This window comes from Ceratotherium simum, chromosome 21 (genome assembly GCF_057802395.1).
Source record: "Ceratotherium simum simum isolate JZ-2026a chromosome 21, ASM5780239v1, whole genome shotgun sequence".
NCBI classification, from domain to species: Eukaryota; Metazoa; Chordata; class Mammalia; order Perissodactyla; family Rhinocerotidae; genus Ceratotherium; species Ceratotherium simum.
Genome location: NC_141920.1, coordinates 26,735,283 through 26,763,239, shown reverse-complemented (window position 1 = coordinate 26,763,239; position 27,957 = coordinate 26,735,283). Strand labels below are relative to the sequence as shown.

Sequence of the window (27,957 nt, the reverse complement as noted above, 5' to 3'; positions counted from 1 at the left end):
GTATTTATTTATTTATTTACTTATTCTTTTTTTTTTTTTTTTTTGTGAGGAAGATCAGCCCTGAGCTAACATCCGTGCTACTCCTCCTCTTTTTGCTGAGGAAGACCGGCTCTGAGCTAACATCTCTTGCCAATCCTCCTCCTTTTTTTTTCCCCCCCAAAGCCCCAGTAGATAGTTGTATGTCATAGTTGCACATCCTGCTAGTTGCTGTATGTGGGACGCGGCCTCAGCATGGCTGGAGAAGCGGTGCGTCGGTGCGCACCTGGGATCCGAACCCGGGCCGCCAGCAGCGCAGCGTGCGCACCCAACCGCTAAGCCACGGGGCCGGCCCAGAAATGATATTTAATTACCTGCCTGAGAGGGTAACATTTAAAGGTTGGCTCACCTCTACTGAGCCTGGGCCGAGCTCACCAACAACCACCCCCTTGATCCCACCACAGTCCTAGGAGGGGAGGTGCTGTCATTGTGCATATGAGGAAACCAAGACCTCACGAGACAGCATTTCCCTAGGGCTCTCTTCACTGTTCGTAGCTCTCACCTGCCGTGTCTATTCCTTACCATCTCTAGGTCCTAACAGAGGAGGTAGAATTGGAAGTGACAAGTAGAGGGTGACTGAGAATATTCATCACGGTCTGGACAGAGCTGTGGGCCAAGGGCAGGAGGGACAGGACAGCATGTCCAGATGCACGATTACCCCTCTCTTCTGCAGAGATTGTAACGCAGTAGAATTCCACAGTGACTGGGTTATCCTTAAGCCACCAGTCATATCATTGGGAAAGGGCTTTGGCTGGAGTAGGGACCAAGCTGCCTGGGTCCAGTTCCAGCTCTGCTGGTAACCAGGACATAACTCAAGGCAAATGGCTCTCCCCTGGGTCCCTGTGAGGTGAGGTAACATTACCTGCCCTGCTGGGCCCAGAGGTTTGGGCACATCAGGTGGGACAGTGTGTGCTGTGACGTGTTGGGAAGTCACGATGGTGGTGCCCTTTAATAGCCAGATAGCTGGCTTAGCCAACTTTGGGGCAGGAAAGAAGCCACTGCAAGGTACCACTGAAGCTGAGAAGGCTGTACACGGCTTCCTGCGAGGCCAGGCCGGCCCAGGAGCTGTTTGCTGGGCTCAGTGCGTGTCCTTGGCGATGCAGAGTTGGGTGCACGGGGCTTTGATTTCTCACTGTCCCCTTGTCCACTTTTATCTCATTCTTGGGCCTTATTCCCCTCTTTACCTGGAGCACCACAGTAGTTGCTGGAAACAGTGTTATTTTACAGTTTTCAGTTAAAATCCCCCTTCCACTCACCTTCTGTGGGTCGTTTTTCCCATAAAAGAAGGTTTGTCAAAGCCCTCTGTTCTCGTCTCCTCTGACCCATCCTGTCAGGAAGAAGCTGACTGGCTGTTTCACGGGATAAGCTTACTGCTCTTGGAGCCCTGTCTCAGATCGGCTTGGGTCTCCTTTTCTTTGGGCCGCTGTGGGTAATGGTAGCAGTCTGCTCGGAGGAGGGGCAGAGTCCGCGTCTCACGGAGCCTGCTAGAGATCCTCAGTGGTGTGCCTGTGCAGCTTGGGTCTCCTTTTCTTTGGGCCGCTGTGGGTAATGGTAGCAGTCTGCTCGGAGGAGGGGCAGAGTCCGCGTCTCACGGAGCCTGCTAGAGATCCTCAGTGGTGTGCCTGTGCACACGTGTGCATACATGTGGGTGAAGCTCCTCTTGTGCTGTGTCCTTCTTCCTCTGTGCTCTTTGTTCTGTTTTTGTTGGGCTCTTCTCTCTCTTATTACCTTCCACAGGAGTCACGGGTGTGAGATTGTGAAAGTAGAGTTTTTAATCCAGCGGTTCAAGAAGATCGGGCATTTCCTGACTGTCACCAAGGACGGGGTCCTGCAGTCCTGGTCTGAGTCCTTCGCGCCGATCAGTTCCTTTAAGGTGAGTGGCGCCCACACAGGCTCGTCGGAGAGCCTCTGCCTTTGCCCACTGGACCCAGAGCAGTCTCCTCTCTGGGTTCCTGGTCTAAGCAGCCCACACTTGCCGTCATAGCTTCTGGGTCCAGGTTCTGGCTTCGCCATGGGACCGTGGGCCTCACGTTTCTCTTCTTTTTTTTTTTTGTGAGGAAGATCAGCCCTGAGCTAACATCCATGCCAATCCTCCTCTTTCTGCTGAGGGAGACTGGCCCTGGGCTAACATCTGTGCCCATCTTCCTCTACTTTATATGGGACACCGCCACTGCATGGCCTGACAAGCGGTGCATCCGTGTGCGCCCGGGATCCGAACCCGGGCTGCCAGGAGCAGAGCACGTGCACTTAACTGCTATGCCACGGGGCCGGCCCCTCTCTTCTGTAAGTGGGATTCCACCTGGATGTCCATCCCGCTTGGATGTCCAACAGACGCCTCACACCTGGTTTGTCCAAACAGAATGTCACTGTAGCCCTCCCTGCCACCAGGCTTACTTCTCCTGTGCCCCCGTCTTAGTGAATGGCATCATCATCCACCATGGTTCCCGTGCTGGACAGCAGCCTCCTTTCCTTTCCCTGTCATACCCACTCCGTCACCAAGTTTGGCTGATTCAGATCCTTTGCCTGGACCAGGCAGGATATCCCAGTGGCTGTGAGCGTGGGCTCTGGAGCCTGACTGCACCACCTCCCAGCTCTGTGACCTTGGACAAGTTACTGTAGAGCTGTCTGTGGCTCAGTTTCCTCATCTGTCAAATGGGGTTAGGAATAGTACCCCCTTACAGGGCTGGCAAGAGGCTTTAATGATATAATGCATGTATGGTGTTTGGAGCAGGGCAAGGCACATGGCAGGCACCCGATAAGCGGAAGCTGACATCATCATTGTCTTTGTGCTGTCAGCTCCCGGCCAAGCGCAGTAAGTGATAAAACACTGAGAACAAGCCGTGGTGTGCTTGGTGTTGCCAGGCCAGTCCAGAATCCTCCAGCGAAAGAGGAGGGCCAGCTCTCTGGAGAAGAGAGGCTTACTGAGAATGCCGCCAGCAGCGTGAAGGCTTTCATGAGCCTATATGATTGCACAGTGTTTCGTGTTGATTCGGGGATCGTCCCTTGGGGCAGGACAGTTCTGGATAGTCCCCTCCACCCCAGTTGCCTAGGAGGGAACAGGTCTGTGGAGGTCCAGTGACTCTCCTGGATGCACTTGGCAGGTCAGGATCGAGGAGGAGGCACACTCTTGTTCCTGAGGCTGGGGTTTCTGGCACACTCCACTCTCTTTTTCTGTGTTTATTGGGGTGGGGGCCACATTATAGCCTGAGCTCTTGGTGGTGGCTGCTACGTCGTCACCTCAGTGGCCCTCAAGGGCCAAAGCCCGGAGGGCCGAGGACAGAGGAAGGCTCCCCTAGAAGGCCCAGCAGACCTGGGCATCCTTCCTTCTGGGGCTAATTTGGCAAGTAGATGTTGGCAAGAGGAAGCCGCCAAGCAGCATCCGTGAGCACCCACTGCACACCCAGGGCATGCTGACGGAAAGCCCCAGAGTTTGGGGTGGGGCCTGGGTTTCACTCGCCAGCTGCACAACCTTGGGCAGGGCACTGAGACTCCCTAGGGCTCTCAGTGTCTCATCTGAACACGGGGGTGATGGGCATTGCCACCACCTCCATTGTGTGTGGCTTAGACTCCAGCCCTGGGCAAGAGAGGGGGCCTCAGGGGGGCCCTGGTCCGTTGTTGTCGCTGCCCCAGCCGTTAGCGCAGGCCCCTCTGCTCTTGGTGCTCTGAGTTCTGACAGCACTGTCCGCTTCCTGCCCCTGCCTTCGCTGTCCCTTCTGAATACCCACCTAGAGGAACTACCTAAAATGCCCCCTCCCTTCTGTCTCAGATTGTACCCTCTCTGCTCTCTTCAGTTCAGGGCCCGTAGCATTGTTCAGGGGGTAAATACAAGTTCCTTGGCAGCCTCCCCTAACTCACGTCCCATCCTCTCCACCCAAGCCCATCCAGTTGGCCTCCTCTCTTCCTTGGACACAGCTCATTTCTGCTGACGTGCCTTTGCTCATGGTGTCCCTGCCCGGAGTGCCAGCCCACATTGTGTCTGCATGAGTGTCACATGAGGCGGCTCCAGAACATGGATGGGCCCCGAGCGTGCTGAGCTCCTACCAAGTGCTGGCAGCCCCCAGGCCTCTATCTTTTGTGATTCCATTCATGTCTCACAACCTGGCAGGACGGTTTCTTGTTAATGAGCCCCTTTGACCAGGTGACACTGGCAGATGGGAAACAAGGTTCAGACAAAATAAACAAAACGAGTGCAATGTTATATGTCAACTGTATCTTGGTAAAACCAGGTGGAAGAGATTCAGGCACACAGAGGGGCAGACGGTGGGAAGTCGCTCTCCCTCTCCCAGCCCCTAATTCCTCTCCCTGGAGGCAACTGCTGTGGCCAGTTGTGGGGCACTCTTCCATGGATAGCCTGTATGTATAGACCCCCCTTTCTTTTAAATATGCAGTTAGTAGCACGTTATAATACTGCTTTTCACCTTGCTTTTTCACTTAATAATAGATCTTAGCAACTATTCTTTATTGGTACGTACATGGCTCCCTTGTTCTTAATGTGTGGGTGGTGTCCCCTGGTGTGGATTTATATAAGCCGTCCTTTCCAGGTGGTCTCTGGCCTGTTGCTGTCATAGCTATGTGGCTGTGTCCACCCATGCATATACTTCTCTGTGAGAACATGAGAACACAGCCATAGATGCAGCTTGGAAATGGATCTTGGAATCATAAACGATGCACATTTAAAACTTTGATGAGCTCGTCAAACTCTTCTAGGAAGGGATTGTGAGGATGGATGTTTTTAAGCCCATTATGCAGCTGTGGAAACTGAGAGAGAGGTTAGGGAGTTTTTCCAAGGCCCCATCATTAGTTGTTGGTGGTTGCACTGGGCTCGGGTCTAAGCCTGGCTCCAGGGCCTCGGGAGGCACGAGAGGGCTCCTGGTGTGCTCTCCTGGGCAAGCCTCCCCAGCGTGCGTCCCCTCTGCTCTTCCTCCGGCCAGCTTAACCAGTGCCAGCAGCTCCACAACCAGCAGATGTGGGTCATCGACATGGTGTGTCTCCACAACATGAACCTGGTGGCGATTGCATCTACTGACCAGAAGATAGGTGAGTCCCTGGTGGCTCCACAGGCCTGCTCTCAGCCGTTGGAAGCCAGGCACTTGCCGTTAGAGAGATCTGTCGCTGAGCCGACTATGAGTGTGGATCAGAGTCCTCTGGGAATACTGCGGGGTGGTGAGCAGAGAGGCTGCTCGTCCTCACCAGAGACCACAAGGCCGGGGACGTGGATTTGGGTTCCATGCCTGCCTCCCGCTCTGTCTCTTCCCCAGAGTTCTTTGACATTAGTAACCATAAATGTGTCCGGGCCTTCACCTTCATTGATCTGGACAGCTGTGTCCTGGTCATGGACTACTGGTGAGTCTTGTGGGAGATTGGTGCAGGGTCTTGGCAGCAGCCACATCATTCTGTGGGGTTGGGACCCCCAGAGAGCCTCTCAGGAAACACCCCTGGAAAGATTCCCACCCTGTGCCTGTATCCTCTTCCCCCCAAACTGCTTCCCTCTCGGGGTCACCTTTCACGGTCACTCAGACCTCAGAGTTGTCGTCAGCTCCTCTTCCTCTCCTTCTCCCACGAAGTCAGCCATCAGACCCTGGCAGGGGCTTGTCCTGCTGTGGCTGAGGACTCTGGGAATGTCACGGTCCATCGGTAGGGGTGACTTGACAAAGAGCAGCTGGAGGACCAGAGTTTCATTTATTTTGGTTTTAAAAAAATGCTGATTCCTTTTGGACCTGGTTCTCCAATGGTCTGGATCTGGGCAGCTGCGCCCATGTTTGTCAGCTGTCGAGGGCAAGACTGGAAGTCGCTCCCAGGGTGGAGGAAGGCCGTCAGAGGCCTGGGAGTGGGTGGAGGACTGCAGCTGGGTGTGCCCAGCTGGCTCCATGGCCTCTTCATCTCCATCTTTCCCCAGGTCTGACTATCACAGAGGTGTGTTCTGCTACGGGGATACCAAAGGCAACGTCATCGTCTTCACCTCCGACAATGTGACCAACGGGCTGTTCAACCCTCAGATCCTCCCCAGGGCCTCCAAATGGGGTAGCTACGATGCTGGGGAATGGGGTCGAGATGGCCCTGCCCTGAGGCACTCTTCCCTCTCTCTGCCTCCCTGCTCAGAGCCGCAGGGAAGCCTGGCTCCTTCAGAAGCTCAGGCAGCAGTGCACGTGCGCACGCAGCTCAGAGCGGCCTGTGGGAGACAGCGGTGATGGGGTGACAGCAGGAGACAGGGAGGGGCTGAGGAGAGGGGCTGTCTCTGAAGGTGGGAGGTTGTGCAGGTGAGGGCTGAGGGCTGGGGGGCTTCAAGACCCTTCTCATCCCGGGAAGATGAACCTGTGCCAGCTGTGTGACCCTGGGGAAGTTACTCAGCCTCTCTGGGTTTTGGGTTGATAGTGCTCACTTCTTCCATGGTTGTGAGGACAGTTCTGCTCTCCTTAGCTCTGAGCTGCCTTTGGGTGGTGGGGGAGGGCGGAGAGGCTGCCCTGAAGGTGGGCTCGGTGGGGCCCGGAGGAAAGCCTGGCTCCACATGAACGTAAGTAAGCACGGTGACATTTACTGAGCACTCATGTTTTGAGGCTTTGGGTGTATCACCCCGTACAGTCCCCCCCGACTGCTGTTGTCAGAGCCCATTAGGAGAGGAGGAGCAGAGGGTTAGGGGGTAAACCTTGCACAGGCCCTACAGTGTGTACATGGCGGCTGAGGTCTGAGGCAGCAGTCTGCCCCAGAGTCTGCACTCTAACCACCTGCTGGGCTGTCCCCCAAACTGACTACATGCTGAAGGATGCTGTTTGGGGCCGCTCTTCCAAGGAGCGCTAGATCCCAAGGCCCCTGGGCCTGTGGCAGTTGGGGACACATCTGAACTGGACCTTGTCCAGGGTCGAGCCTTTGATGCACAGTGTCTGGCCTCCAGGCTGCTCCCTCCACATCCATCTGGAGGAGGCCCAGGCCACCAGGCGCCCCAGCCCACAAGGACACTGACTCCCCCTCCATCCAGGACACCAGAAGATCTCCTTGGGCGTCCAGTCAGGGTTTCTGAGATGGACACTTTCCAGGGGCTCCCAGGCCTCGGTGACACCTCCTGCCAAACTTGTTGGGGCAGCATCCCCCACTGGCTGCACAGAAAATGCATCCTGCCCTGGATGCAGCGGTGGGCTGGCTCCCTGCTTTGTCCTTGCCTCATCAGCCTCTGCCCCTGCTGCGTGCCCTGCCCTGACCCGGCCCACCCTGGTCGCTCTGTGCCACCCTGGGGATTGGCACGGGTGGTTGTGGTGGTCTTTGAGCTAAGTGGTGGACCAGAAATCGGAGCAGGGGCAGATGAAGCTGGAGTGTTGGATGGGAGTCCTTCCGAAACTGCATGCTGACTGAAGGCCGGGGATAAACATGAAGACAAGGTGGGATGTTGACTTGGGAGGAGTTGAACAGACCAGCTCTGTGTGACCTGGAGCCAGTTGCTTAACCTCTCTGTGCCTCAGTTCCCTTATTCAGATAGGGATGAGCCTACTCAATTCCCGGCTTTGCTATAAGGAAGGAGAGTGTGCAGTGTGAGGCACACAGTAAGTGCTGGTGACTGTTCCCCCTGCCCTCCCAGCTCTCCCAGTCCAGTGGGAGCGGCAGGCAGGCCAACGGGCTCACAGAGCAGTCTAACTCAGCAGAGCCGCCCCACTTTAGCCACCTTGAGCAACACTCCACCTCCTGGGACTTCCTTCTCAAGCTTCCTCCTGCCCTTTCAAGATGGGGCTGGGGACCCTGTGGCAGTAAGATGCTTGACACAAGCCCCCAGATCAGCTCCTCTCTGGTCTCCATTTCACCTGGGAGTGTCCCTCAGGCTGGAGCCCAGACTGTCCCGGCCCCTCCGACCTGCTTCCTTAACCCCCTCTGAGGGCAGGCCCATGCTCGTTCCTGTCACTGCTGCCTCCGTCCGTTCACTTGCACAAGGAGCCTGCTAGTGCTTTCCCTGGAGGCCCCTCAGCTGCCTGCCGCAGGCAGTTCCGCAGCCAGGAGACTCAGCCCCAGGAGGCCAGGGCTGTGGCCAGGCTGAGCTCAGCGCAGTTCTCCAGACATACTTGCTTTATGACGCGTGCCTGCAACTTCTCCTTCCTGGACTGAGTGTTTGGTGCACAAGAGGGATGTGTAGTTTGAAGTGTGATGGCAAATTCCCAAATGATTATTTTCAGAATGAACAGAGCCTAGGATCTCAATTCGTTCTCCACTTGGCTCTGCTGGATCTCCCTAACGGGGCATCAGCTGGTCTAGATTGCAGCAGCTGGGGAGAGGGAAGAGCCCCGAAATCTGGTTCCAGCTCTGCCACGAGCTGGCAGGGGCTCTGGGCAGCAGTGTTAATCTGCCCGGGTCTGTGTTCTGGGTGTTGAGTTCATCCCACTGACCTCGCCAGGACATAAGCTCCAATGTGCATTTGAATGGAATACGCATGGGAGTTGCCAACCAACTCAGGGTGTCTTCTGAGATTTTGCTCGTCTGGCAAAGGGGGGAGCTGGTGACATGGACCTTGGTTTTCTCTCATATCAGATCACTGGATCAGCGTTTCCATGCAGAAGCTCTTAAACGAGAAGTCCCCTTTGTACAGAAGTTACCGACTGAAGGTAAGTCGTATCTTTCCGTGGCCTGTTGCCATGGTAACTGTCTGTACACATGCACCACTCAAAAATACATGCAGAGAGTGGGCTTGCCACCTGGGTTCAGTCTTAGGCCTTGGGGCTTGGCCTCTGGGAACGGGGTCGAGGCAGCTGTGGCACCCTGTTGGCTCTCTCTGCAGAACTCGTATGCATCCCAGACGGGGCCACGTCTCTCGTCTCTCTCTCCACCTTCACTGCTCAGCGCTGGTCCTGGCAGACACCACCTCTTTCTGGGATGGCTGCTGTGCCTTCTAGCTGTTTCCCCGCTTCCTTTCTCCGTTCAGCAGCCAGAGGAATGGTCAGATACAGATACAGTCATGTCACTCCTTTGCTCAAAACCCCCAGGAGCTCCTCATCATGTTTGGAACAAAATTTCAGGTGCTTACAGTGACCCTCAGGACACGAGGTCACCTGGCCGCCGGCTTGTTCCCGGTCTTGCTTTCTACCTTTCTTCTCCTTATTTCCTCTGCCGCAGAGATGCAGGCAGCCTTGCTGGTCCCTTAACACACAAAGCCCCTTTCCACCTCAGGGCCTTGACACATGCTGGTCCTTCAGGCTGCCCTGCTCTTCCCTAGATACCTGTATGCCCCCCTTCCTGCTTCCTTCAGGTCCATAGCCAACCAGCCTGGAACAGCCCTGCTGCCTCCTCTGCCTCCTTAATGCCTTCATCCTGCAGCACTTATAGGATCTGACACCAATGACAATGTGTGTTTTTTCTTTCACACCACCAAGCAATTGTCTGACATCAGCTGGGTGTCCTACAATTCAACTCAGTTCTGACGCTGTCTACCCAGAGACAGCATCAGATTCCACAGGTTAAGGGCTGAGTCCCACAAGACTGCCCTTCATTTCAGATGCCAATCACAAGTCCAGGTTATCACCTGTGCATCTGACCGACTGGCTATAAATCAGAGGTTCCTCTGACCCCCTCTTTGGGGTCGATTAATTTGCTAGAACAGCTCACAGAACTCAGAAAAACATTTTACTTACTAGATTACAGGTTTATTATAAAAGGATATAACTCAGGAACAGATAGATGGAAGAAATGTATAGGGCAAGGTATGTGGGAAGGGGCCTGGAGTTTCCATGCTCTCTCTAAGGGCACCACTCTTCCCCAATCTCCAGGGGTCCACCAACCCAGAAGCTCTCTGAACCCCATCCTTTTGGGTTTTTATGGAGGCTCTGTTATATAGGCATAATTGATTAAATCATTGGCCTTTGGTGGTGGATTCAACCTCCAGCCCCTCTCCTCTCCCCAGAGGTCAGGGAGTTCCAACCCTCTAATCACATGGTTGGCTCCACTGGCAACCAGCCCCCATCCTTAGGGGCTTTCCAAAAGTCACCTCATTAACATAAACTCAGGTGTGGTTGAAAGGGGCTTGTTAGGAATATCAAGATACCTTTATTGATCTTATCACTTAGGCAATCCCAAGAGTTTTAGGAGTTCTGTGCCAGAAATGAGGATGAAGACCAAATATGTTTCTTATTATAAATCACAGTATCACAGCTTACCACCTCCCAACTTTGTATTGTCCATCCACTGGTTTCTGTCCTATCACATTCAGGAGACTGACAGCTCCTTGAGGACAGGCTCTTAGCGTGTTGTGTTCTCTGTTCTGTCTCTAGTACCTGAAACAGCACCTGGGCCTTAGTGGGCTCCCAGGACATTTGTTGAACAAATGAATGAATGAATGAGTGAATCTGACACTCAGGGCAGTCCGAGTTGAGTGGTCCAAGGCTCTTAAATGCTTATTTTTGAGCAGGTTGGGTCATTCAGGCCCCAGGACCCTCTCAGGAAGAGTCACACCGTAGCTCTCCTTCTATTTCCAAATTCTATGGGCATCTTATCTTGGGCGTGGTTTTCCCTCCAAGTTGCTAAGTGTCCCCGTTTCCCTTCAGTGTCTCGGATTCTGCCATTACCGTGGCAGACACTGAGTGAGACAATGCATGTGAAACCTGGCTCAGAGCCTGACCACCCCCCCACCCCATCTCCTCCACTCTTGTCCCTGAGAGGAAAAGCTCAGGATTGGGAGGCCAAGCCCTGGGCTAGACCACAGAGCCGGAGCTCAAGAATTCAGAGCCCATCCAGCCAGGCCACCCCCTTGACTTGTGAGTGTCAGCCTTTTGTGGCCCAAGTCGCAGCAGGTAACATTCTCATGCACTCCAGGCTCCTGGGAGCAGGCCACCACCTGACAAACATGGAGGGCGCAGTGGGCCCGGGGGGCACAGGCTCCTCCATGCTGGGGCCCCCGTGGACACAGGGACTGTGGATGAGGTGGATGCGAATCCATCCTTCCTTCCCTTGGCTGGGGTGACAGTACTAGTCTGGGCCTGATCCCGCCTGTCCTCCAACTTATAAACAAGAGTTCATGACACAGCAGGCTTGAGCACTTCTAAGCCTTTACACTGACAAGTGATGGCCACACACCCCAGGTCACAGGACCTGGGCTAGGACTGCGGGGCTATATCACTTTGTCAGAGCTGTAATCACAAGAAAGGCATTAGACTCGGTGATCTCTGGGCCCTGTCAGCCCCCAACACTTGCCCTGTTCTGGGGGCCAGGCCTGGAAGGCTGTCCTTGCATTGCGTCTCCCACCACCACCACTCTCTTCCCAGGTTCTCCATCCCAACTGGTGTCAACAGGTCAAGTTCATCCCCCAGCTGAACCTGGTGGCCTCCTGCTCGGCCATTGAGAAGTCCTCTCTGGTGCTGACAATATTGCCATCCAAAGCCCATGAGAACCCCAAGTAAGGAGCATCTCTTTCCAGACTGAGGTGGGGGGGCTGGGCAGGGGCTGGGTGGTGACAGAGCCTCGGGGGAGCTGGCTTCACTTCAGCCACGTGTGGCCATCTCTGCTGAGGGTAGGCCCGCCCCCAGGATAGTGGCATCTCCTGCGGGCAGTACAGTGTCCTGCGGATCGCACCTGGTCCGAGGAAGCACTGCATGTCCTCTGGGCCGGCAGTGGAGTGTGGTGGTTAGAACGTGGGCTCTGCAGTCAGTTTTAATCATCATTCTGGCATTGCCTTCAGCAGCAAAAATACAATAGACCTCTTTTATCCACCAATTTATCTGCAAAACTCAGCATAGAAGCCGCGACATAGTGGAAGTGGGTAGTCAAAAACTATTTTCTGAAGGAAGGAATGAATGCAAGTTCCTTCACCTCTGTGAGCCTCAGTTTCCTCATCTGTAAAAGGGGGTGATAATGCACTTATTTCACTTCCCTCAAGGATTATGCGAATGAATGTGTACGTGGTATGTGTTCAATAATTGGGTGCATTTATTCTTTGCAGACGGTTCTAATCTATTTCCTTCAGTCTGGATTCCTATACCCCAGTGTGAATTTTTTCCTTTTTTTTTTGGAATCAGCTGTTAGTCACACGAGTATACGTGCATACATTGTCACTGTAAAAAATTAAAACATTATAAATAAAGCTGGAATCCTGTGGCCCCCCCTTCCGTTATCCAACCCACATTGTCACTCTCTGTTATGGAAAGTCCCACTTCCGTCAGGTTAGGAGACAGTCACTGTGCACTTTACGGTAGGTATTTCCTCCTAAGGACTTTTTCCTCTCGCCTCTGCCGTTTCCTCCTGCTCGGGCTTTTACCCTCTGGAGCCTTTGGGTCTGTGACACTTTGCTCTTGAGCAGCTAAATAGTGAGCTGCAGCCTCAGGCACATCTTCTTGTGGGAACTGCAGGAGATTGGAGGCCTGTGTTGGGGGAGCAGCTGGGCGAGGCCCAGGGGGGAGACTGAGGGCCATTTAGGCCCCGTCTCTGTCTGTCCCAGAGGTCAGTGCACTCCTGGGATGGTAGGGCTAATTTAGTCCAACTCCTCACTTTACAGATGGGAAACTTGAGGCCGAGGGAGGGGAAGTGACTGTCCTGGAGCAGATGTTTGAGCTGGGGTTGTGTCCCAGGCCTCATTGTAAGCCCAGTGTCTTGTTAACCAAAGAGGACTCTGCACCTTCCTACCACATCCAGGAACTCACTGCAGGTTGGAGGAGGGGCCCTGGAGAATGTCTGAGGTGGTGGGGAACTTTGTCTTGGCTTCCATGCTTTGAGTGGGCAGTGTGGCAGGATCTTGCTTGGAGCTGGTTTGCTGAAGTTCATCTCTGCTTTGGTGGTAGTATTACCTCATGTCTGCAATACGTGTTTCATTCAGCTTCTGGTTTCCTTGGGTCTCAGTGGCAGGATGTCAGGGGGATCACCTTACCATGGCCGTGGGGGCCTCTCTGGTCTGGCCCTGCTGCCTTCCTGATGTCACCTCTTCTACCTTCCCTCTCCAGCCACACTGGCCTCTTGTGGTTCAGGCATGCTCCTGCCCCAGGGCCTTTGCATTGCTCTTCTCTGCCTGGTATGCTCTTGTTTTTTGTTTGCTTTTGTTTTTTAAACATTTTTACTATGAACAATTTCGAACACACACAAAAGTAGAGAAAGTAGTATAATGATTTAATATCACTAGTACCTAGTCCAAGTTAATCTTTCCCCAAATGTCTCAAAAATGTCTTTTTACAATTGTTTGAAATAAGATATAAACAAGGTTCTAGGATGGTTTTGAGCAGAGGAACTGCGAGATCTGATGTGCAGGAGCATCACCCTGGCTGCTCTGTTGCAAGCAGAATGTACGTGGGCAGGAGTAGCGATGGGGACACCAGTGTGGATGCCACTGTGGTAATTCGGGCTGCATGCAGTGGTGACCTGGAGTCAGCCAGTGGAGATGGAGGGATTCGAGATCTAGTCTAGGGGTGGGTGGGAGAATGTATTTACACACATGGCGCGCGTACACCCCTTCCTTCTTGTCTGAATGCAGTACACACGCTGGCCGGCAGGTGGCACCACTGACCGCTTGCTGGTCTCCTGTTCCTGGCATGACCTCTTGGGGCATGGCCTCCGCAGGTGGGGTCTGGCCCTGCCAACCCAAACTCTGCCTCCAATGCAGTGTGGGCCTCAGGGTCTGGCTTCCTGGCAGCCGGCCTGGGATGAGTTCCTCAAGTGGTTGGAGCCAGCAGTGAATCTGACGGAGGAGCTGGGGTGGGAGTGGAGGGGGCCATACTGAGTGTGCAGACCGACCCACAGCATCTCCCCCGCCTCCCCCTCTTCTCACTTCTGCCACCACCACCTAGTTGAAGCCACCATCATCTCCCACCTGAACTGCTTGCTATGGCCTTTGCTGTGTCCCCTCTGACCTTCTGGTCCCTTCTGCCATCTGCAGACCTGGTCTCCTTCAGCTATCCTGTTAAAGCCACCTGTTTATTTCCCTGCAGGCCTGGCCATGATTGTAAATGTCCATCTCCCATCTCTCTGTTCCTTCACTTGCTCATGCTGCTTCGGTCTAGAAGGAAAGCTCTGTGAAGGCAGAGGCATTATATCTACGCCTCTGGTCATCCTGGAAGGGCGTAGGGGCCAGTAAATATTTGTTGAATAAGTGAGTGAATCAGCCTGAAATAATTTCTAGTAATGTTTTTGTGACTATTCTTCCAGAATACTTCTCTGCACTTATATGCATGGAGGGAGATGTATCTGGTTGGACAATAAATGAAATACGTGTATTCAATATGTTCTTCCTGAAGTTTTGGTTTTTAGAGGGATCCTTCTGGCTGTGGAGTGGAGAGCAGATTGGAGAGGGATCAAGACTGGAGGTTAAGATTCCCGCTGGGAGGCTGACACAGAGATGAAGGGGCCTGAACTAAGCAGAGGTCAAGGCTGTGGTGCGATGTGGGCAAAGAGGATTTGGGGCCCAGCGGGACGATGAGAGTGCAGGAGAGGGGGCCTCCAGGATGACACCCAGGTCCCTGGCTTAGGCCCCTGGGGAGTGGCAGAGGAGCCAGTGCAAGGGCAAGTTCAGTCGGGGGCATGCTGTGTTAGAGGGCTGGGGTGCCCTGCAATGGGGGCCTTCAAGTTGAGTTTTGAAGAGAGAGAGAGTTTGAGCAGAAGGAGCTGGCAGGGCAGGATGTGTGGATAAGAGGGAACAGCATGTGCAAGGGCGCAGAGCTTCCAGGACTCTTGGACCTGTGAGGGTCGCTGGACCTGACCTTCCAGAACCCCTGCCTGGGTCACCCTGGCCCTCCCAGCCCCACCCAGCCCTGCCACACCTCTTCCTTTCCTGGAGCACCGGTTGCTGAGCTGCCTGCCTCTCCCTGCCACGCCCACCCTGGGTCTGAATCCTGACCCCTACCTTGCCAGCCATGTGACCTCGGGCCAGCTCCTTAACTTCTTTCTGTGTCCTCATCGTGGCACAGGACTTCAGGGTTGTGGGAGGGGTCCAGGTGATGCAGGAGACAGCTCCCAGCACAGGGACCAGCACGGAGCAGGGGCACACACCCAGGAGCTTTCGTCCCTTCCCCCTGGCCCTTGGAACCCCATCCCTTTTGTTGATTTGTGTCATGGGTTGGGACATCTGTCCCAGTATGGGTGAGGTGAAGATCAAGGTAAGTTTGCCCTTGGAATGAGGCAGATGCGTTACACCTGTGAGGAGTTGCCCCTGTTTGGGGGCTACTTTCACCTGCAGGCGAGAGGTGGGCGCCTCCTCCACGAGCTGCTGGCTTTGGGCTGAGGCTGCTGTTGCTGCTCTGCTGCGGGGCTCGGCCCTGACTTGGCTGCAGGGTGAGCCCTAGGGAAGGGTTTCTGGAGCTGCTTTTCTCCCTGGTGGAGGGTAGTGACTTCTCCCTGGCCTCCCTCCCGGGTCAGCTTCTCCCCTCCCCGGGCCGAGAGGCTCCCCTGAGGCCGTGGCTCCCAGCCCTCAGCCTCCCCACTCTGCTATTGTAGGTTTTCAGTGCTGAACTTAAGAAGAGGGATTCTTTGCTTTGATTACTGTCCAGACAAGAACTTCCTGGGTAAGTAATCTCCGTGTCGCACGGAAGCGGCTGGCCCAGCAGGACTGATGTCAGGACTGCTGGGACGTGGGGACCATCAGAGCTGAAGAGGAGGCCCTGCAGCGTCTGGCCCCCTCTCCTGCTGCTCTGGTGCCCTCTCATGGGTGCCTGGGGGCTGTGGTGACACAGGCTCTGCGTGGCATGGTGGAGGGGGTGGTGTGGGAGGGGCAGAGGGAGGGATTGCTGTGACACCCCCCATCTGCCAAGCCTGGCTGAGGTCTGAGGCCTGGCCCCAGGAGAAGGTCCCAGTGTAGGCCCCCCGTGGCTGATACCCATTTTTTGACTCCAGTGACCGGTGGCTATGACCCCCTCATCCGCCTGTGGAACCCCTTCTTTTCAAAAAAGCCTGTGTGGCTGATGAAGGGGCATCAGACCTCGGTGACACACATCCTTGTGAACAGCCAGAATAGCAGCATCCTCCTCAGCATCTCCAAGGACAAGGTACCGTCCTCGTGGAGTGTGGCCCTGTGCCCCCACTAGTTCCTGTTCCCCGGAAGACGCTGGCCAGGGGCTAATGATCCAGCTTGGCCAGCCAGAGGCTGACTTTTGGCAGGAGCCTGAGACCTGGGGGAATGGTGTGGCCTCCCTGCCCATGGTTCCATACCTGGCCTGAGGCCCAGAGGGAGGTGCCCCAGGTGGAACACCATGAGGGGGCCATGGGTCTCTGACCACCCCTGGTAGAGGCCTGAGCCGCCCACCAGAGCTGGGTTCCCATGTAGCCCACCCGGGTTTCTTGCTTTGTGGTCCTGGGCAGGGCCCTTCCCGCTTCTGAGCCTCAGTCTCCTCATCCATAGAATGGGTTGTTGAGTGGTTGGGAGGAGAGCTGGTGGTAAAAGAGCGGCATCATGCCTGGCTCATAGTAGGTGCCCAGTCCCCGTGAGCCATTCTCCTCCCACCCCTGCCCGCCACACACCTGCACCTCCCAGCCCTCCCAGGGACCCCTTCCCAGCTGCCCCGGCTGTCAGGGCCGGACTGGACCTTTCTCAAATGCCCATGGCTCCCCTGCTCGGACCCATCACATTGCTCCTCTGCAGCTATTGGTTCAGGTACTGCCCCATCTGCTGGGCTGCATGGGTGTTCTTGCCAGTGTGGGGACACAGGCCAGTGGTTCCAGGGGCCCTCCTTCAGGGGACAAGTCTGTGTCCTCTGGGGCTCAGTAGTTGGAGAGTTGGCAGGGCCGTTGCTTCACCCAGACCACCCTCCCAACACATCCTCATACTTGCTCTTGTCTGGAATTCTCCCGACAGCCCTGGGAGCCGGGCATGCTCGCCTCTGATGAAGGAGCCGAGGCTGGAGTGGTCGGGGGACAGGCACAGACTTGCCAAAACCCTCACGGTCAGCGATGGGCAGAGCCAGGGTGTGGACTGGAGTCTGGTCAACCCCAGGTCCATGCCCTTTCCAGCTCACTGCCAATGCCTCCAAGCAATGAGGTCCTGGAGGGACTTCCATGGGGCCTCCCTAGGGACAGTTGCTCAACCTGGGATGAACTCAAGGGGGCTACTCTGGGGACAGGCGGGCCTTTTTGGCAACTCCGTGGGTAGCTGCTTTCTGTGTCCCCCCTGGCTTTACTGGAGGGAGGCTGGGGTGGGAGCCAGTGAGGGTCTGCAGGGGCACATGTGGCCTTGCTTGGTCTTCGTCCTCAGCCGTTGAGCGTCAGCTACTCGAGCAGGGGAGAGGCCCTGGGGAGGGCTGGGGTGGAGCCGTGCCTCCGTTCCCTCTTCTGAGCCTCAGACAGTGTCTGTGTTGTAGGGTTGTGGTCCGTGGCAGACACTTAGTGCGGTGGGTGTGCGTTGGAAGTGCCTGCGCTGTGTGCCCCTGACCCTGCTCCCAGGAGCACCGTAAGGCCTCAGGTGCTGGCCGCATCCCCGAGGACCCACTCTTGACCTCTTTGCCTGTGTCCCGCCCCCCAGAATATCCGCGTGTGGGACATGCAGGACTACATATGCCTCCAGTCCTTCTGCGGGAAGCTGTTTGCCCTGGGAAACTGCCCCATCACCAGCGCCTACTTCCACGAGAGTGACAACACCCTCATCTGCAGCACCTATTCAGTGAGTCTACACAGGAGGGCGGCGGGATCGTGCTGTATACAGACGGTGGCACCGTGGCCGGGGCCTGAAGTCCCAGGGGTACATCCTGTCCCTCCCGAGACTGCTCTTCATGCCAGGCGGACAAAACTCCTAGACCCTGTGGCCTGGCCCGTGAGGCTCCCGTCTCTTGGGATTTCCTGGAAGACTGTTTGTAGGCCCCCAGCCTGCCACCCTCTGTGCTGCTGCTCTCTCTGCTCTTTTCCTGACCTGTCCATCCTCCAGACTTTCCTCCTGGAAGCCCACCCTGACCCCCCGGCTGGGTTAGGAGTCCCCCCTCCAAGCTCTCTTGGCCCTGTGCCTCCCCTCAATCATGGCCCTTATAACTCTGTCCTGTCACAGTTGCATGACTGTCTTTCCTGCCAAATTGTGAGCTCCAGGCAGGCAGGGCCCCTGCCTGAGCAGCCCCCCGAAGGAGAGACGTGACTTGAAGGCCTCTGTGAGCTGTGACCTAGCTGGTGCCCACGTGCGGTCTGTCCTGACCCTGACCCTGGAGGACAAGACAGACAGGGAGAGGCACAGGGGCGGACTGTCCGGGGTGGTGGTGCGGCCCTGTGACAAAATGGGAGCTGAGGGGGCTGCCAGGACAATCAGCAGCCAGGAGATGGGGAGGTTCTGTCTAGAAAGGGAGATGAGGGTGTCATTTGTGTTTGAGAAGGAGTAGCCCCACTGAGGCCTTGTACCCTCTGTTGGCCTGGCCACCCTGGCAGGGGACACATACGTCATCCTTGTGCCCTTGGCTGGCTCTCCCCCAGATGACAGGTTTCTGGAGAAGGGAGGTTGTGGGTTCCTTCATCTCTGCTGAGTGCTGGACTGGCTGCCAGCATTTGCTGAATTAAATAGACCTTCAAAGTTCATTGCAGGTCATCAAACATCAACCCCCTGCTCTTTGTCAGAAGCAGAGAATACATTAATTAGACACTATCCCATCTTGAGGAACCTAAGGGTAGAAGAACACATAAGTTTAGTAGAAAATGCTGTGTGTTATGATGGCGATGTATGCTAGGTGCTTCATGGAGCGCAGAGAAAGGATCCTTAGCCTAGCCTGGGGCTGAGTAGCCAGGGAAGGCTTCCCGGAGGAGAGGACACTGGATTGAGGGTTTATGCTTCTCAGAAGTTATAGGAGGGACCTTGGACTTGGACTTTGGGGTTCTAGGAACACTAGGGTTTGGGAGCCCCGATCTCGGGGAGTGGGGCCTGTGGGGTAGGGGTGAGAGGCACGTGTCAGCAGCCATGCTGAGGAGCCGAGGGGCCGTCCTGGGCCCAGGCCTACGTGCAGTCGGGACGTCTCAGTTTATGGGAAGTTTCTCTCGGGCTGGTCACTGAGGGCAGAGCCTTCTGACTACCCAGCTGCTGCCCCTCTCCTCACCTGCAGATTGGGATCCTAAAAGGGTACTTGGAGACCCAGGGGCCTGGGAAGGCAGGGGAGAAGACCACGACCTACAGCACCCCGCTCTGCGCCATCCTCTACAGCAAGCTCTTGAAGCAGGTGAGTGGGCCCGAGCTGCCTGTGAGGCTGGCAGGAGTGCCGGCGACATGGGGCAGGACCCCGGCCTCCCACTGTGTCCGGATCCCATCCAAGGAACAGTCAGCACAGGCGGCGGGGTGGGCGGAACTCTCCTGGCTTTGATGGAGGCGTGGGGCAGCGGGAAGTGGACGAGGAGCAGCCCTGCGGAGGGGTTGGCCTGAGATGAGATGGGAGCGCCAATACTTAGTCAGCGGGTCACCTCATTTCTCTGAGCCTGTGCACCGCTGGCTACGGCCTCAGGTCAGTTCTGGACGGGCAGCCTCCTTTACACAGGGTGTGAGATGGCACACTAGGTGTGGGCTGCTCTGCGAGGTTCCCAGGGTGGGTGCTGTTCCTAGGTGCCATTTTCCAGGGAAGCCCTAGTTCGACTTTGTCCATTGTGGGAGGGGAGGGAGGCCCGGGCCACAGACAGCACCGTGGTCCTGAGTAGAGATTTTAGGCACGTGGTTTCTGAAGTGTGGGGACAGAGAGGGTTCCTGGGCCCTCAGCCCAGTCCCACAGGGACCCCTTTTCTAGCATGGGCTCTAGGCAGGGCCGGCTGCCTCTGCTGCAGAGATCGCCTTTGGCCGCATGAGGCCAGAGCTCATCTCTCTGGGCTTCTCTCTCATCCTGGCTCCAGCACCACCATCCTGCATACCTTCAGGATCTTCAACATCTTCAAATGGTTTAAAAAAAATCCCTCCCCCAGCTTCCCTACATGTTCTCAGCAGGAGGGTTGTTCTGAAATAGACCCGCCTGCTGCTGCTGCTGCGTTGTAACGGCTGTGATGGCAGCAAATGGTGCATTGAGTAGAATGACCATCCTTTACTCTCAACATTTCCCTACTTATGGAGCAGTTAATATGTCTCCTATTTTCTGGGTTCTTTTCCGCTATGATTAATTATGCTTCAGTAAAAGTCTTTTCTGAGTTAGAGACTATTTTCTCTGGAAAGATTCTGATAAATGCCATTTCTAAGTTTAAGGGGATTTCACCAAACTGATTTCTTCTAAAAGAGCTGTGCTAGTTTGCCCTGCCCCGTGCTACGGAGCAGAGGAAGGCTTGTTTTCAAGAGGGGCTTATCCTGCAGCGGGGGGCCCTGCATGCCTGTCTTCTCAGTCTCACCCCAGCCATGGCAGGTGGAGGCCGCCCTTGGGAGTGGGGGCGCTCTCCTCTCAGAAGCCCCGCTGTGTGCTCCGCTGCAGGTGGTGAGCGGCTGCCTGAGCGGCGTGGTAAGCGTGTGGGAGATGGAGACGGGCAGGAGGCTGATGGAGTTCTCCGTGATTGGGGACCAGTACGTGGAGCTGACCGCCATGTCCCTGGATGAGTCGGAGCGGTGCCTGCTCACAGGTTTGCGGGACGGAACTGTGAAGATGTGGAACTACAGCACCGGCGAGTGCCTGCTGACCTTCCCCTACCCGGACCCACTGGAGGTCAGTCTGGGGTCAGCTGGGGCCAGGGGGCCTCTTGAGGAGCACAGCACAGCTCTTGTGATCCTGGGACGCACTATTTTTTGTGCCGCCCTGAATGGCTGTGCATGTAGACAGCCTGGCTTTATGCCTCCCTGAGCCTTTGTGTCCTCGTCCATAAAATGAAGATGGGTGCCAAGGTCTGTCCTTAATAAACGTCTACAAACGTTAGCTACTCCTGCTCTTTCAGTTTGTTAGCACTTCTTACCCCACGTATGAGAGCTTTGGATGCATTTCTAGCCATGGGGTCAGGTGATTCAGAGCCACCTGTGCTCACCCCTATTTGGGAAATGCCTGACAGGGTCATAGGGACAGTCTGTCGATGTGGCATAGAGCAAAGCCAGCCATCCCTCTTGGGGACCTGAGCACATAACTAATCCCTGTGACACAGTCCTTTAACCAACTCAGAAGGAGCACTTGGCCAAGAAGCCAAGGATTTGAGTACTGGTCCAGGTCCTACCACTCATTATTTACCTAAGCCAAGTCTCTTGTCTGTTTCCCAGTTATCCCCCCTAAAAAATGGGCATGGGTACCTACCCTATCTACCTCCTCCAAATCCATCAAATGAGATGATGGGACGTGAGGGCACTCTGAGAAATAGGTGGTGGTATCACCTCTAGGGAATTCTCACCATCATGGAGAGTTTTGACTTCTTTTTTGGTGCGATTAGGAAGACATTCAGGGCCTGGAGCCATTTTCTTTAAGGTGCCTTAGAGTTCTGCGTTCTTTCATCTTCAACAGATTAGCGGGATTATCCATATGAACAAAGTGTTCTATGTGACCGGGTGGAGTAAGAGAATCACTTATTTCACGTGAGTAGCGAGGTGCGTGTGGGTAGGTGAGGGCGGCTGACCATTATCTCTACTTCAGATGGGTCCCCCATTCCTAGCTTTGCTGCTGGTTGGAATGCCAGGCAGGAAATTAGTGGTGGGTAATGTCCAATGTTTCATCTGCTCATCGCACCATTCATTCATCACTCTTTGAGGCTAATATGTTCTAGGCTTTGTGCTAGGTGCTGGGGATGGGTATGAACAAGAATGATGGAGCCTCCATTCTCCTGGAGCTTCTAGGCAGAGGCAGACACTAATCAAATAACTTCATTTATAATGAGAAAGTCTGTTGAGTTTCTGTAGGGAGGGGATGGCAATCTGATTCAGTCTCAGAGGCGGTCAGAAAAGGCTCATCTTAGGATGTTGTGGGTGGAGTGGGATCTGAGAATGAGCAGGAGAGGTCTCAGTGAAGCAGCAAGGGCGTGGGATACAAGGAAAATTCCAGGCAAAGGAAAAAGCACGTGCAAGGCCCTTCTTCTTCAGAGGGCCTATCCAGGACCGTAGTTTCCTCTTTTTTAAGCCTGAATCCTTACTCAGATGTCTGAATGGGGCGACTTTGTAAGGTTAGTCTCTGTAAAGCCCCAGGACAGGGCCTTTATAGTGGGCACACAGTAGGTGCTTAGTAAATGAGGTCCACGGGGCAGGGCTTTAGCCTGCTCCGATGCCTGAGCATCCTCTGAGTCGGCTCCTAGAAGCCTGAAGGCCTCAGTGTTGCCCCAGGAGAGAGGGCATTAGTTAAGGCTGCGCTCTCAGTTCTGCTGCCTCTGGCCTGTGTGCAGGTTCCACAAGACCAAGCCGGTGCTCCTGTGCTACCACTGGCAGACTTTCCACACGGAGGATGTCCTGAGCATGGCCAAGTACCAGAACCAGTTCCTTGGGACCTGCTCCTACAGCGGGGACATCCTCTTCTGGAATGTCAACATGTTCAAGCCCATCCTTAATTTCAACGCCTCTGAGAGCCCCTTGCCCTTGACGCCCAGGAGGGTATGGTCAACAGGAACACACTCTCCTCTCTCCTTTCTCTTGGCTGTGTACCTGTGGTGTAGAGGGCACCCTGGGAAGTAGAGAGGATGGTGGTGACTTGTTCTGGAGGAGGTTGGGAGCTCCATAGGTGGGTGGTAGTTTCTATAATTATTCTCATTTGACGGGTGAGGAAACTGAGGCACAGAGAGGTTACGCATCTTGCAAGGTCACACAGTCAAGAAGTGATAGCTCCAAATGCAGGCAGTCTGACTCCAGAGCCCGCTGGTGCTAGTCCTGTTCTCTCTGGGAGATTACCCTGTCCTTGAAGGCGGCTCACACCTTCCCCATCGCTATTACGCATTACCGCTCTGGGCTCACTGGGCTCATGGTAGGGACAAGGCAGCCCGTATAGTCTCTGAATTACCATGTCTTTGCAAATTGAAGCTGGAAGGGGCCTTCGGGATCACCTCATCCAGTAGTTTTCCAAACATGTTGAGGGGAGATGCTAGGAGCCTCTTACAGGGGCCTCCTCCAGAGCAGCTCAGCTTTTTGTCTGTTTTACCCTTTGGAGCTTCCTTAAGATTAAAAACAACCTCAAAAATATTTGGAAACCACTGTCCATTTTACAGATGGGGAGACTGAGTCCCTCATGGGTACAGTCTCCTACCTGGGGGGTACTCAGGGTTTCAAGCTCTGGTTTGATGCCCTTACGGGTCCTGGGTTTCTGGGAAGCCACCCCTGGGGCACCTGGAGAGCCCCGTGGTGTAGTCACTCCGGGACACTGCAGCACCTCAGGCTGCTCGCTTTCTGACACAGGTGCAAGAAGCGGACGACTGCCTGGCCAAGAGCCACAGGCCTAGCAAACCCTGCGTGGAGCAGAAATGGGCCCACAAGAGCCCCGTGCAGCCCCCGGGCCCCAGCGCCAGGACCATGGCCAACGCCAACCTGAGGCGGACCCTGACGTCAGCGCCCCCGGTGATGAGACGCCCCAGAGACAAGGAGCCAGACCGGCCTGCGCCCCAGCAGGTGGGACCGCGCGCCGAACCAGGCGGCCGCCCTCACTCTCCAGCCACCTGAGTTCGCCATTTTGTGTTTTCTTACCTGGAGGAGCTTTTCCCGGAGCGCCTTTAGGTCCGTCAATTCAGTCGTCTTGAGTGTTGTGGGCCCAGGCAGGGCCCCTCCTGATCAGGCCCGCAGTATCTAACCCGCTCTGCTGCCTTGAGCCTGGACACGGTGCCTTCTCAGGGCATGGCTGATACCAGACCCCAGTGTCTGCAAGCTTGGGGGCAGGACCAGGACCTGGAGGGAAGACAACCCAGAAAACCGACACTGGAGGTCGGGTCCTGGGCTACTCTCCCGGTCCCCCAGCTCACATTGCCCGGCAGAGAGGAGCCAGCGGGGCCTGCCTACCTCCCTCGCAAGCCTCACTGCCCTGGAGACTGGGCTCCGGTGGTCTGAGGCCCAGAGGCAGGCAAACCACTTCCCTCCTCTGAGCCTTGGTCTCTGCCCTAGAATTAACCCTTCCAGGCTGCGCTGATGGTCCTATTTTGGGGGAAGTAGGGAGAAAGAGCAGGGGAGCTCCCCTCTCCCTACGTGCAGCGACGGTTTGGCTGCAGACCCTCAGCAGTGAATACAGTAATCTCTGGTGTGTGGTTTGGGGAGCCGGTCAGATTCTTTCAGCAATTGGAGTCTGATCCCCATTCCTGGGAGCTGAGGCTTGAATGAAAAACCCCACCTTCCCCAAACACACAATACTTGTCAGGCATAGCAGCTGGGACCTGGATCCCACATGACCTGCTGGGACACAGTTCTGCTGTAAGATGCTCACACGGTACATTACTACAAGGCGCGTATACCACCTTCCAAGTATCAGGGCTGCACCATTGCATTTGAATCGTCTAGAGCAATGGGTACATACACCGCTTTATCCTCACCTTTAGCCAGGGTGTCTCTTTCCAGGACAAGGGAGGGGCTTCCCCAAAGGCAAGCTCAGGTCTCTGCCCTGAGAGCAGAAGCTGCTGGTAACTTAAAATGGAGACTCCCCAGCATCTTGACGCCCAGGATCCGTCAGACTCCCGGCTGTGCCTGTCACAGGGTGGGGTATCTACTGAATGGGGCTGGGGTGGATGCTCTTTCAGCATCTGCCTCTGGCCTCTGTTCTCCCGCAGGGTAGGGAGACCCTCTCTTGATGACCTGGGAGGCCCATTTTGCTTTCCAGAAGCCTGTCAGCGCCGACAGCCCCAGGCTGTCAAGAACGTCCCGGGGCAAACTGTCAGCTTTCAGAGAGGCTGAAAAGAGACGAGGGGAATTCCCTAAGAAGATGTTGCTGCAATCCAACGCATCAGTGGAGAAGGTTGGCTGTGCTCAGGCAGGGTCTGGGGTGTGAGCCAGGGGTGAACAGTTGGGATGGGGCCGGGAAATGCAGTGCCTACGAGACTTGGGGGCCTGCGGGGCCCAGCCTGGTTCTCCCCAGGGCCCAGAAAGGCCTGGTGGAGATGATGGTACTGCTGAGGGTTCTGGCTTCAGGGCTGCTGTGTCTTGGGGAATCTCCCCAGGTGTGGGGGGCTGTCTCGGGGGGTGAGCAGTGTCCCCTCCTGGTTGGGGGCCTGGACTGGGAGGTAGGAGAAGCACTGTTTCCAGAATTCCCTGTTAACTGCCTCCCTGGGTCCTGAAGGTTGTTTTGTACGACATGTGAGTGGATTGGGTCATCTCTGTTCTCTCTTCCTCCTGTACCTTTCCCCTTTCTGACCCTGGATGCACCTCACTGTGCTGTCGCCCTGGTTAAGGTGACCCCTAAGGCCCCTTCCAGCTTTAATCTGCAGAGATAGGGCATTTCAGAGACTGTCTGGGTTTCCTAAGTCCCTGCCATGACCCTGGTGAAAATACAAATCAGAGTTGTGTTAGGGTGGGCAGGACTGCCCCCTTACCCAGCTCCAAGGGACCAGGGACTTGGGACAGGGGAGCAGTGCCCTGCAGAGCTGGGTCCTGTGGTGGGGAAGCAGAGAGCTGCGAGTGGCTGGACAGTCTCTCCTCCAGGTTCTGAATGTGCTGTCCTCTCTTTTAAAGATGCCTTTAAAAAAGCTCTAAAAAGTAATAATGCTAGTTGGTAAAAAAAAAAAAAAAAAAGCATGCAAAGCAAAAAATAAAGATCCCCTATGTCTATGTCTTACTCCATCCCATCCCCATGGCACTAGTCACAGTCACTGATGACGGATTGGTTTAACCCGTGCCCTTGTTATTTTTAGAGCAGTGATGTAAAATTATAGCTAAATTTTAGCTGTCCTGCCCTTTGCTTTTTCTTGTTGTTTAATCATATATCATGGGTATATTTTCACATCAGCAATTTTGATTCAGCTTATTCTTTTGTTATCTTAGTCTTTTAAATAATTGCACAGTACCCCGTCATGAGGGTGTCTCATAAACTATGAAGCCAGTCTTCTAGTGATAGACAGGCGGGCTAGTTCTAGTGTTGAATTTTACGCGCTGCACCGCACTGGACATCCCTGTGCATACATTTCTGTGCACTCGTGTGAGTGTCAGAAGATGGGTTCCTGGAAGCAGAATTGCCCAATAGTCTCCATGCATTTCAACCTGTGGCTCTGACCGAGCACTCAAAGCCCCACTTTTTGTGTTGGTGGCCTAGTCCTGTCAGGGCACAGTTATTCATTGAGCATCTGCATGTACCAGGCACTGGGGAGGTAGCGGGGAATGAGACAAAAATCCGGGCCCTTATAGAGCTGACATTCTAGTTGGGACAGACAATTAACCAGTGAGTAAAATAAGTAGCGGGTCCCAGGGCGAGCAAGTACAGTAGAGAACAAGAAAACTGAGAAGAGGAGGGGAGAACGGCATGGGAGGTGGAGAGGGCATTGCTGTTTAAATAGGGTGGTAAGGGAGGGCTTCACAGAGGAGGTGGCATTTGCGTAGAGCTTGAAGCCTGCAGTTATTTCTAAGGACAGTGAGGCAGGCAGAGGGAACAGCAGGCACAAAGGCCCTCACAAGAGAGCTTATTTGAAGTGTCCAAGGAAGGGCGCTTCTCTCTCCCTCTCCCTCCCTCCCTCCCTCTCCCTCCCTCCCTCTCCCTCTCCCTCCCTCCCTCCCTCTCCCTCTCCCTCCCTCCCTCCCCTCTCCCTCCCTCCCTCCCTCTCCCTCTCACTCCCTCTCCCTCTCCCTCTGCCTCCCTCTGCCTCCCTCTCCCTCCGCCTCCCTCTCCCTTTCCCTCTCCTTCCCTCTCCCTCTCCCTCCCTGTCCCTCTCCCTCTCCCTCCCACTCCCTCCCTCTCCCTCCCTCTCCCTCTCCCTCCCTCTCCCTCCCTCACCCTCCCTCTCCCTCCCTCTCCCTCTCCCTCCCTCTCCCTCCCTCTCCCTCCCTCTCCCTCCCTCTCCCTCTCCCTCCCTCTCCCTCCCTCTCCCTCCCTCTCCCTCTCCCTCCTTCTCTCCCTCCCTCTCCCTCCCTCTCCCTCTCCCTCCCTCTCTCCCTCTCTCTCCCTCTCTCTCCCTCCCTCTCCCTCTCCCTCCCTCTCTCCCTCTCTCCCTCCCTCCCTCTCTCCCTCTCCCTCTCCCTCTCCCTCTCTCTAATTAGAAAGTAGGGGCCAGCCCTGGCAGCCTAGTGGTTAAGTTTGGCACACTCTGCTTCTGCGGCCTGGGTTCTACTCCCGGGTGTGGACCTACACCACTTGTCTGTCAGTGGCCCTGCTGTGGTGGCGACTCACGCACAAAAAAAACGAGGAAGATTGGCAATGAATGTTAGCTCAGGGCAAATCTTCCTTAGCAAAAAAACAAAAACAAAAACAAACCCCCAAAACTAAAAAATTCAAGCCTCCTCAATCTCCAGAGGTAACTACTAAGACATGTATTGTAGTCTTCTAGACATTTTTCCTGTGTGTATACATGTATGTACATGTAGGAATGTATATATGTGCTTATAGATATTTTTCACCAAACAGTGTCATATTTTATATACTATTCTGCAATTTGCTCTTTTTCACCCAGCACCTCATGGCATCTCTGCATGACAGCATTGATGGAGCACAGCCTCCCCCTTCACCAGCCGCACAGTGCTCTGATGCACGCTGTACCGAGTCTGTCCAGCCAGTCCGCTCTCAGTGTGGACAGTTAGGTCTAGGTTCTGCCTTTAGAGGCAACGTTGCCATGAACATCCTTGTATGTAAAATTTGGATCTTTTATCTATTTCTCAGGTATGAAACCCCAGGGTTAGAAATGCACTCTTAGATAGCTTTTGATATGCTGTGTTATATTTCAGTCTAATGACAATATATGCAGCAGCTAATATTTATTGAGCTCTTAATATCTGCTAGGTGGTGAGCTTAAAACTCTACATGAATTATTTTTCTTTTATCCCTCAAACAGCCCTGGTAGGTATGTACTGTTGTCATTCCCGTTTTATGGAAATGGCTCAGTGAGGTGAAGTGACTTGCCCGAGATTCTCACGGCCAGAAAATGACTGAGCCAGGGCCTATTCCACATCTGTTTGTTTTCAAGTTCTTATCTCTTTGTAACTGTCACTGTTGGGAATTCCTTGGGCATTTTATCTGGCCTGGTGGTCTGTGTAGTATGGATTTGTATCAT

The 27,957-nt window shown here is 54.8% G+C and overlaps 1 protein-coding gene across 1 annotated transcript in view; it reads left to right on the top strand.

Annotated features, from left to right (window-relative positions):
- EFCAB8 (EF-hand calcium binding domain 8) overlaps nucleotides 1-27,957 on the top strand; it is a 69,908-nt gene that overhangs the window by 10,579 nt on the left and 31,372 nt on the right. Inside the window, exons 5-19 of the mRNA XM_087445407.1 lie at nucleotides 1,774-1,909; nucleotides 4,968-5,073; nucleotides 5,295-5,379; nucleotides 5,933-6,057; nucleotides 8,542-8,615; nucleotides 11,265-11,395; nucleotides 15,412-15,479; nucleotides 15,808-15,959; nucleotides 17,429-17,566; nucleotides 18,978-19,091; nucleotides 20,313-20,540; nucleotides 21,318-21,388; nucleotides 22,186-22,390; nucleotides 23,186-23,395; nucleotides 24,588-24,722. Coding sequence (XP_087301533.1) covers nucleotides 1,774-1,909; nucleotides 4,968-5,073; nucleotides 5,295-5,379; nucleotides 5,933-6,057; nucleotides 8,542-8,615; nucleotides 11,265-11,395; nucleotides 15,412-15,479; nucleotides 15,808-15,959; nucleotides 17,429-17,566; nucleotides 18,978-19,091; nucleotides 20,313-20,540; nucleotides 21,318-21,388; nucleotides 22,186-22,390; nucleotides 23,186-23,395; nucleotides 24,588-24,722 — 1,978 coding nt within the window. The remainder of the gene's footprint in view (nucleotides 1-1,773; nucleotides 1,910-4,967; nucleotides 5,074-5,294; nucleotides 5,380-5,932; nucleotides 6,058-8,541; nucleotides 8,616-11,264; nucleotides 11,396-15,411; nucleotides 15,480-15,807; nucleotides 15,960-17,428; nucleotides 17,567-18,977; nucleotides 19,092-20,312; nucleotides 20,541-21,317; nucleotides 21,389-22,185; nucleotides 22,391-23,185; nucleotides 23,396-24,587; nucleotides 24,723-27,957) is intronic.